Source organism: Vombatus ursinus, unplaced genomic scaffold (genome assembly GCF_900497805.2).
Source record: "Vombatus ursinus unplaced genomic scaffold, bare-nosed wombat genome assembly UNPS02014179.1, whole genome shotgun sequence".
In the NCBI taxonomy this organism is placed as follows: Eukaryota; Metazoa; Chordata; class Mammalia; order Diprotodontia; family Vombatidae; genus Vombatus; species Vombatus ursinus.
The window spans coordinates 3,218,711-3,229,573 of NW_020953957.1; the positions used below are offsets into that span (position 1 = coordinate 3,218,711).

Sequence of the window (10,863 nt, forward strand, 5' to 3'; positions counted from 1 at the left end):
AGAGGGGGAGTGGTTTGGGTTGAAGGGATGGAATGTTGGGACTAAGAAAACGGGGAGATGGAACTAAGGATAAGATATTGGGCTCTGAGGGGGTGGAATGTGGGGATTGAGGGGGTGGAATGCTGGGGATGAGGGGGCAGAATGCTGGGCTTGAAAAGTGGAATGTTGGGGCCTGTGGAGATTGAGGGGTGGAATGCCAGGATTGAAGGTGGAATGTCAGAGTTGAGCTTGGGAATGCCGGAATGTCCAATCAATGGTGTTTTTATCTTTTGTTGGCATGTTGTCCTGTAGGGGTTGTCCTATCTTGTGGATGATCCCCTGTTATCTGTACGAACTTCCACCATCAAGGTAGAGCTTTTTACAAATTCAATTCCTGTTTTTTCTCTCTGATTCCTGTGGCGTATGTGGACTGTTCTCTTTCTATCACCTGGTCTGGTTTCCCTGCATGCGCCGTCCCTTCTCCCTGGGGCCTGTCCTGCCCTCCGCTGTCACCACCAGTGCCGGCTCAGGCTTCCAATTTTCTGTGCAGATCTACTCAGCAACCTTTCTCTCCCAACCCTCTCCTTCTCCCTTGCTGGGGGTGTGGTGGGGGTGGTTGAACACGGCACTTGGCTTGGTATCCTGTGAGTGTCCGTGTGCCTTCTCTGTCTGTGCCACTTCCTTCGGTCCCCCGGGGATTCCCGGTTTTGGCTGTGGGGCTAGCCTTTGCTCCAATGTGACCTGTCCTCTTCACCCTGGCAGCCTTAGCCAGGCCACAGACAACCCCACAGGGCATCCTTTAGCCTTAGAAGATGTCCTTATCCATAGGTCCCTCGTTTGTCCAATTCTTTCTTGACTTCAGTGTGGAGGACCCCAGTCATCTCGAGTTCTCCCACCATGAGGGTGTTTGACTTTAAGGAGTCCCCATGTTCTCTTAACTAACAGCCCAACAACCTTTCCCTTCCCCTCTCAAAACAGCTATACTAGGAAAGCATATCCCTTGTTGACATTTAACCCTACTGCCATCATGGGGAGTAGCACTCCACCTGCTTTAGTTCATAAGCAACACAGAAACCTTTTTGTCTCCCCCTTCAATAACAATAATGACAAACATTTATCAAGCACCTACTATGTGGAAGCCATTGTGCTAGAGGGAGCAAAGTGTGACGCCTCAACCAACCTACCTCTACCTCTGGTGATATCGCCAAATCCCCTTCTGGTGACCAAGAAGCATGTTGGTCCACTAACCGCCCCCAGCCTAGGTCCCCACGCTCAAGCTTCTATGTCCCCCAGCACCCAAAAGTAAGCTCTGACCCACGATCATTCAAATACAGTTATAATTGTATACCCCTAACACCCTTCTGAGCCACAACTCCAGAAGGAGGACACAACACAATCCCACCATCATACCAACCTTTCACCCCCACCCCACTGTGATAGCCAGGGCTGCCAAGATGATTCCTTCTTTCCTCTCTCCACGCCTGTGGGATGTTACCTTTCATGAGTGTTCGTCTGTGCTCCAGTCTCCTGGGGGCCTACCCCTACAGAGCCCAGGACAAGACCCTCCAGTTTGTGTGTGAGGGAAATTCATCCCCCCCTCCCACTTCTTCTTCCCACATGATTCTCCGTCCTTCCCAACAGAACCATGAGTTTATCGATGAGCAAATGTTTGAGCAGAACTGCATGGAGAGCTCGATGCAGAATTACCCATCCACAAGAAGCCCTTCACTGTCCAGCCACCCGGGCCTAACCACTTCCTGCTGCTCCCGTAGAAGCAAGAAGACCACCCACCTGCCCAATTCCAACCTGCCTGCCACCCGTCTGAGGAGCATGCAAGAGCTCAGCACCATTCACATCCAGGGCAGCGAACAGCCCTCACTCACAACCAGGTGAGTATGTCCCACTCCCCCTCCTCACACAGGAGTCTCTGCCGTGGAGACACCAGCTTGGATCATTCCATGTCCTCCCTCCCTTTCCTTATGGGCTCTAACCCAAGAAGACAACATGACACCAGGTTGCTGTCAAGACTGGAGTTAGTAATCGGGAAGGCTATATTGAGGCTGCAAGATCCTTGCCCAGAGAGTAGACTTGTTTTCCCCTAGGGAAAACAACATTATTATTATAGTCAACTCTTATTTATTGAACAGATAGTATTTATACGGCACTTTAAAATTCATAAAGCACTTACTTCACTAACAATCCTGGGAGATAGATATACTCCCAATTTATTAAGGCAAGCAGTAAGTATTGTCTCAGCTGAGGCTGAGGACCAATGACTCCCTCTGGGTCACACAGCTAGTGTCTGAGGCAGGATCTGAACTCAGATCTTTCTCTTATCTACCTTGCTATCAGCTGACTTAGTTCCTATGATCTAATCAGTATTCTCTCTGCCAATGCAGACCACAATCCTATGCCCTAATAGGCAGCCGTTATGAACTGCTGCCAGCCAAAAAAAGTCAGCACCTGACTTTGAACCCCCTGATGATAATCTTTTCTGAACTTAGCTTCAGATGACAACCATCCAGTCTGGAGCTTGACCTGATAAGCCCTTCCAGCCTGGTAGTACCGGTGAGAGTTGGTACTGCCCTGGCCTAACCTTCAGGAACCCAACAAGGAGACATCACAGTAGGACTTCAGTGGATGGTTTGAAGCTTATGGACAACTAATTTTGAATCAAAGTCTGACTCTCCAGCCCTACACCTTACTGCCTTGTACACACCTAGGGGGAGGGGGAGGAGAGGATTAAGAAAGCAAACAGAGTGGGGAGGAGATTGGTCCTGTGTCTTCATCTTATAGGAAACACCCTGCAGCCTGGCACCTTGTCTCATTTATAGTCTTGAAGAATTGTCCAGGGCAATTGACAAGCTAAGTGGACCTGCCCATAGTTATGTAGTCAGTATGCGACAGTATGTTACGTATAATTTTTTTTAAATTAACCATTATTTTGGGGATCTTCTGAGCTCTGTTCAACTGCAGTAATGGGGTAAAATGAAAGCTGCCATGAATAAGAAACCTGGGAGTTTGAGGGAATCCTGGGTGGAAAGGAAGAGGCAGCCCCTTAATTCTTCTTTCTATCCACCCCAGTCGTTCCAGCCTTAATTTGAAAGCAGATGATGTACTGAGACCCAACTGCAAAGGATCCCAGATCACTACAGCCATCATCAGCATCCCCACCCCGCCAGCGCTGACCCCGGAGGGGGAGAGTCGACCGCCACCATCTAGCCCTGGCTCCACCACGAACATTCCCCCCATAGGCAGCAACATCGTCAAGGTCTCTGCCTTGTAAAGCCACTGAGGGAAGGGCTGGTGGAAAGGGTAGTAGGAGGGACAGGGAGGTGAAGGGAGCCTGTGGGGCCAGGCTGTTCCCTTCTCCTTCCCCTGCCGCTCCTGCCTGTCCTGGTTGTACCCCTCGCACTGAAACTGTGCCTGCAAGCAGGAAGGAGACACTTCTGCAGCCGCTGCCAGAGGGGACAGGGCCCCAGGCACCATTACCCCACTCTGGAGCCATGCAGAGGCAGGGCAGGGAGGCAGGGGATGGGGACCTGGGGAGGGACCATGTGCCAGGCCAAGGCCTGGTGGGGTGTGGTGGGGGGAGCCTCAGATCAAACTAATGATTGTTTCTGGAGACCCCAGCGAGGAAAACAAGAACGAGAGAGCAGCACAGAGGCCGAGAAATCACATGCAAAACAGGAAGGAAATATTAACACTGTGTATTTAAGCACCTTTTTCAAGGCTTTTAATGGATAATATTTATTCATGGGACATGACTGAAAAAAAAAGGTGGAAAACAAAGCAGAAAAACAACAGATTTTTGTGAAATGTTTTTCTCCATGGACCCAATACCTTTAACTAAACCAAAACAATGCATTTTATGAGTTCTTTTTTTTCCTCCTTTTATAATGAAGGCTTTAGGCCAAGATGTCAGTTGTTACTGAGTTTTCTCTCCTTTCCCCACCCCAGGTGGGCGAATCTGGGTCACTGAGCCTACTGAAGCCTGAGTGACCCACACAGTAGCCATGTGACCACATTGCAGCTCTTGCTCTCCAAATCTATCTTTCTGTCTCCTCGTCTCTTTGTACCTGGTCACTGCCTCTCCCTTTCTTTGTCTCTGTTCAGCTGTCTCTTTCCATGGCTCTCAGTACAACTTGGGTTTACAAATGGCCGCCTTGGCCACTGAAGTACAACTGTATGTGGTAAAAATCCACCTGCTAGTTAATGGGAAATTGTGCTTTAAAAAGCAAAAGAACAAAAAAACAAACAAAAAAACAGAATGGGGGGAAAGCCAAGAAGAGACAAGATGGCACTTCCTAGTCATCTGCCCCACTGGTATATCCAAAGCTTTGGTTGCAACCAAATTCATGAGCCTAGGATCTTGAAAAAAGGAAAAGATCATAGGGAATCTTGTATCCTGATGAATACCAACTAACAAAAGATGGAAGAGACACTCCACGGAGTACACAGACAACTTTCTTCTCTCGTATTCTTCTGTTGGTACTGATCATGCAGTCTGTCCAGTCCATAGCCAGGAACCTCTGGGCAGCTTCCCCTAGACCATACCTGACCTGGTCAAGGTTCTAGGATACAGCCAACTGGTTTTCACATCAGAGAACCTGACTTAATAGCTGAGCAAGGTTGGTCATGTCTTCTCAGGAATGATGTTTTAAGGTGTGGGAATCTGGATGGTTCTTCAAGGTCTGTCCAGTACCAAGGAGGGAAACAGATAAATGGCTGATGTCCCTCTGAGCAAGCGTGTAAAGATGGCTTTTCCTTGGAAACCTGGGCACTTTTATGAAGCAGGGCTAGGGGGAATATCCCTTTGTCCATTTCTATCACTTTCTGCAGAAAAGAGTGGATTAGCCAATCTACTCTAATTAGACCTTTCCCTGAGTTTTGGGCTTGGTAAATTCATCCTTCCTATCTCCTGGACTCCCTACCTCATGACCATTCATTCAGCCTGTGTTCTGAAGGATTGAGATGGTCATGTTATCTCCTCAACCCCTTGGAGCTCCTCAGCAGTTCCTCAAACCCTGCTGGGGAGCTAAGTGGTTACCATTCACACAGTTCTCCTTCTTCAGCCCTCTGTAGATAAGATTTCTCTGGTCAAGAACCTAAATTCACCCTCATTAGGTTTCCCCATGACCCTGGCTCTATGTGCCCTTTAAAAGGGGTTTCTGAGTTAGTACCTTACCACAGAAAATGAAGAGCTTCAGATAGGGCAAAGGAGAGGGAGCCTTTCCAACCTCATCTCCTCATCATGTACTAACTGTGCACTCAAACTGGTCCTGGCCTCCCAATATGGGAGGGAAATGGTTCCTGCCTTCTACAAGCTTAATATCTTGGTAGGAAACAAAACAAACATTACTGTGCAGCTGCAGACCATGGATGTATGTATATATAATATATATACGTCAGAGTAGCCACACAAACCTGAACACACTGAATTATCAGTGTTTAAAACTGATTTACTACATAAAGGCACCTCCTCAGTGGAACAAAGCAAAGGATTGAGTTGGAATACAGAATGAGACAATCTTATAGAGGGCAAATCTTGGTTTTTAAGAGCAGAAAGGAAACACTTCCAAAGGTCTAGTATTTGAGTTACATTGCTTTGAGAGGAAAAGATTTAGGTAAAAGAAATTGATCCTTCATCCAACCAATACAAAGTATAACCCTTCCCTGCCTCAGTAGATTTCAAGCTGTCGTAGCCAGCCCTGTAGTGATGGTCATCTCTGCAACAGGTAGTCTGATACCAGGCCCATACTTGAAGCCTTCAAGCTGTTCTGGAAGAGACTTTGAGATCACAGGCTTATCTCCATTTCATGAGGAGGCATCAGAATAGTGTTTTCATGAAGGCTAGTCAACATTTAAAAGTCTTACAGGGTCACAATGATCCATCCAACCCAAATACCTTGTCTCATTGCAGAACCAGAAGCTGTTTTGTATGAAAACATCTATAGCAAGTACTTAAAGGGGGTCTAGGAGGTCACCTAGAGTTCTACCTCCCAACCAATGGCCCCAAGTGCTTCAAGATGCCCCCTAAGCACCTCTAAGGCTATCGTGACTCCAGATTCTGAGCTCCTTGTGCTGCATCATGCCTGCATTTGCTACTTCCAACTTGTGTCAAGTCATCAAGTCCCTTCACCTCTCTGGGCCTTGCTTTCCTCAGCTATAGAATGAAGAGATTGGGCAAGATGACCTCTGAGGTACCTTCCAGCTCTAAATCTATGATCCTCTCATGGCATCCATTGAATCCCAAATAACTTTGCTCTTTGCTGTCACCACCACCACACCTGCCCTAAAAAACCTTTCAGTCCCTTCCTAATCCCCAACACTTTAGTTTGACAACCCTCAGTCAGAGATGAGACCTTAGTTTCTCTGACCTTGGGTCTAAAATGGGGAGGCAATCAAGTAGCTAGATATATAGGAGAAAAACCCAAACAAGACAACTGGATCCTTCCAGTCTGCTTAAGTGGGGTTAACAAGGAAGGTCCAACTTCTAAACTATACTAAAAGTCTGATATCTTTGCAACTTACCAAAATAAAAAAAGAGACCTAAAATTATGATTGGGTCTTCCTCTTCCATCGGTCCCCTGGGAAACTGGTTCTCAAGCTTTTTCCATTCATGAACCCCTTCTGGAAAGATCCCACATATAAACCATGCACCCCAACCTCAACCTGTCAAAACAAAGTTGAACAGAGGACATGCCACTGAGTTAACTTTTAACACTATCTGTGTATTACCTTGGAGATCTAGTCCAAACCTTCTAATAACTAATCTCCAGAAAGGTTAAGGGACTTGCCCTAGGAGGCATAGCTCAATAGCAGCTGAAAACCAAGAAGGGAAGCCCATCTCTTGGCTTTGAGTTACTGTCAGAACAGTACGCTGAGACACCAATAGGGTATTATTGTAACAATCCATCCATGACAAATGCTAATATAGCAATTGTCACAATGCTCAGCAACATGAGAATAAGTGACCCAGCAACTGGAGGTGAGAGAAGAGGAAGAGGGAAGCTCAGAGATCACTTTGCAAACCCACTGTCTCCGTGTGGAATCAGTTTGGGGTGCCAGTTCTGCAGGTGTATAAACAGCTTTTTCAGAGCCAAAAGATGCAGCTCCCCTTCTAGTCCTTGGGGAGGGTTGAGAAGCACTGACATTTCAAACCATAATCCTTTAAACCTGTTTAGCACTTGCACCTTTTCCAAAACATGGACATTGTATCATATGCTTCTCATAACCCTATTAGGTGGGTAGGGCAGACATTTTGTTCTCCATTCTGCAGTTGGACACACTGAGGTGGACAGACAGGATTAGGATGCAGCCTTATCCAGCACTTTCTCCACCGCATTTCCAAGATTATCACATCATACACAACCTATGTCTCTGGCATTGCCTTTGCAGGGCAAAGTCTTACTCAGAGCCATCTGAGACATCACAAACATCTCAAAGAAAGAACTATATCCATTCCTACTTCTCCGTGGCATGACTTTGCGAATAAGCCTTTTGAGCTTGAGACAGTTATGGGACAGGCTGCTCACACCAGGCTCCCTCAACAGCACAAGACTGAGGACTTCCTTCAGAATACTGGCAGCCACTTTTGGCTCACTAAGATCACACAAGGAGGGTGAGCCTTATACAGTTGCTGCCAAAGGAGCTGATCTCTCACGCTTACCCAAGGGCCTAACACCAGCACAGAGGAGGGTGAAATTGGGCAATACACCAATCAACAAGCATGTACCAAGCATTTATGACATGCCCGGCACTGTGTTAAACACTGGGGATACAAAGAAAAGAGCTCACATTCTACATATATAAGAATAGTGGCCATGTAATTTTGACCAATTAGCAAAGGTGGAGAATTCATGACTGTTCATCAAGTACGTGGGTCAACCAAGCCCTTGATGATTTCTCCTGCTCCCTAATTTGGGATCTTCCTGAGGTGTAACTTCATAGAGTACAGAAAAGAGAAGTTGACTTTCAAGCTTAGGAAAAGGTGCAAAGCATGGGTCAGTTAGGTTTTAAGATTCTCTGTAGATTCCAGTGATCCCAGCTCCCCTGTCCCCTATAACCAGATAACTGTGAGGTTGGTCATGCATATGGACTTTTAAGAGTTTACCTAGCACAGCCAAATATCTGCTCCCCATCCAACTAAATGGCACTGTGAATACGGCCAAGCAGGGAACTGATAGGCATTTTTTTTCCCTTGTGGGCTTCTTTGTGGAGAACCTCACCATTTGCAAAGTGCTCCATGATGACTGAAGAGGGAAAAGCACTGTCATGACCCTTAAGAGGAGGTTTATTAGAAGAAGGGACCATCAAAAAACAAAGTGGTTTAAAGAGGTTCTAACTTAAGTCTTGTTTGCTTCGTTATGTGTCTTTCTCACCAAGTTTGGGACTGGCCTTTGTCACAGCAAGTCACTTACCTACCTGGGGTGGGGATCACTCCACATGGTATAGGGTGATGATCTCAGTCCCAGGGAGTTCCTTGGACCAAGGGACTATTTTACAAAGTGGGGGCTGGGGGTAGAGGGAGGGTTGGTATATTTTTGATAATCAGACATTCCAATGCAATGTTCTCCTTAGAGGTTCCCCCATCCCCTTTGTTAACGTTTATTGTGAGAAACATCGCGTACGTCGTTCTCTATTTTCATATAATAAATGGGCTTTGCTTACCAACGTCACAATGGCAGAGACAGAAACGCACTGTACAAAACTGCAGGAAGATTCAGACTTCATCTGAAAACAACTTTCTAAAACAAAAGTTCTTGAGTTTCCTGTTGTCTTCTCTTCTAAATCGTAGTGCATATGTTAAAGTGTGTCTATCATTGACAGTACCAAGTCGTGTGCCACTGCTGTACCTGATGTATCCAATCTGGATTAAATGGCGTATGTGCCACAAACCCCGAAGCGATGCTGTGTGCTTACTGTATTCCGACTTTCTACTTCTAAACCTACGGTGGCCCACGAGACAGCAGTTGTGACTAAAGTCTTTTTTGTTCCCTGTTAGAAGACTTGTAGTTGGAAGAAACCTTAAAGATCATCTAGTCCAATGTCCATGGCAGTGGGAAGAGCAGAGCAGAACCTGCAGTCAGAGGGCCTGTGTCCAGATCTCAGCCCTGCTTCTTCCTACCTAGGGCAGCATGAGTATACATTCTCCCATGACCCTCTGGTTCTATCATCTGTAAGATAACAATGATGTGACCCTCTGGTTCTATCATCTGTAAGATAACAATGATCTGCTATGAGACATCCAAGAACCCTTCCAGTTCTTTTACAATCCACTTACTACTTACTTAACCTTGAAGAGTAACAGCTAACATGTATACAGCACCTCCTATGTGCCCAGCACCATACTAAGCCCTTTACAATTACTTTCTCACTTGAACCTCAGAAACACCCTAGGAAGTGAAAGATGAGGAACCTGGCCTAGATAACCTCTAAGAGCCCTTCTAACTCTGATCCATCATAACCCTGCCCAAAGCTAGAACGCCTCCTCAAGAATCCCTGAGATGACCACCCAATTGCTTGCATGAACACGTCCAATCAGAGAGCTCACTGACTTAATAAAACAGCACATTCTAGCACAGCTGCTATCAAATTCTTCCTTACATTGAGCTAAAACCTGCTTCTCTGAAATGTCTCATGGGTCCTAATTCTGTCCTCTAGCTACAAATCTGAGCCCTGCTATAAGGGAATAAACAAACCTTCTAAACCAAGGTCCCTCCAACTAAAAAAGAAAAAGCTCAAAATGAAAAAGTTTCTAAGGAAATGATTATAGAACAGACAGCAACTCCAATATCAAAGTTCAAAGAAAATCCTCTTAAAATTGTCACCACTGTACAGCAGCCAGATCTTGGTTACTGGAAATAGCACGAGAAATAAGACACTTTAGGACAAATATCCAAGAGGTCAAAAGGCCCAGTAGCTGTACATTTTATGTTCATGGCCAAAGGTTGGCTGCTCTGGCTCTCAGCACCCACTAGGTGTCGCCCTATCCTCATAGCTCTCTAGACATCAAAGACAATAATCGATACCCACTTTTTCATTACAGTATGCTTGGATATCAAGTGACAGGCCAACAAACAAGCCAAACTTTGGTGACTCTATCAGTATTCCTTAAGAAAATCAAACTGCTCCCCTGTCTACAAAGGTAGAGTCTGAAATACAGTACAATCTCAATTGTAACTATACTAGCATAAACTCACCTTTTCACAATGCATTTTTTAACATGAGGGTTCCTGGAGCAAACTGATGGTATAACAAGCCTGAAAAATATGTAACCCATCTGAGAAAATACACTTTTAAAATAACATCAACTTGCCTGTTCAATAAAACAATCACCTAAAAGAACAAAATCTTTTAGTTAGTTGTTACTATCAACCGAATTTGAATTATTCTTGATATAAGGTGTAGTAATAAAAACACTTTTATAAAGCATCCACTACAGACTTTTGCCAATTCATACTGGTCACTACCTTCAACCAGTCTGAATTAATAAGGTCTTACACTATTTGCAAATGTGATTCATTCCTAGCCCTTTCCCCACCTCCACCAATAACCCTTCACATTAGTTACAGAACCCACATTCCCTGAGAGATCATCCTGTCCACTGGTTTTACTTTCCAGTCAAGCAAACTACTCTTCTTAAAAAGACCTGCCCATGATCTCTCACAGTGGAGACAGAACTAGAACCCAGGTCCAGATGCTTAGCCAGCACTCTTCCCCAGTCAGGCCACAGTAGTTTTTCTGCTCAGTATCTATCTCTTCTTGCATACAGCATCCTAAAAATGTCTAACAAGTAGTAGGGTTTGTCAGGATGTCAATCCTGAGCTAAACGCTTTATGAAGAGAATGCCCTGCAAGTGAACCCAATTGGCTGTCTCTG

The 10,863-nt window shown here is 45.5% G+C and overlaps 1 protein-coding gene across 1 annotated transcript in view; it reads left to right on the plus strand.

Moving 5' to 3' along the window:
• Positions 1-8,458, plus strand: part of KCND3 (potassium voltage-gated channel subfamily D member 3) — a 321,579-nt gene extending 313,121 nt beyond the window's left edge. The window contains exons 6-9 of the mRNA XM_027860369.1: positions 292-348; positions 1,621-1,868; positions 3,064-3,250; positions 5,903-8,458. Of these exons, the coding sequence (XP_027716170.1) occupies positions 292-348; positions 1,621-1,868; positions 3,064-3,250; positions 5,903-5,947 (537 nt within the window). The 3' untranslated portion in view covers positions 5,948-8,458. The remainder of the gene's footprint in view (positions 1-291; positions 349-1,620; positions 1,869-3,063; positions 3,251-5,902) is intronic.
• Positions 8,459-10,863: the final 2,405 nt, after the last annotated feature.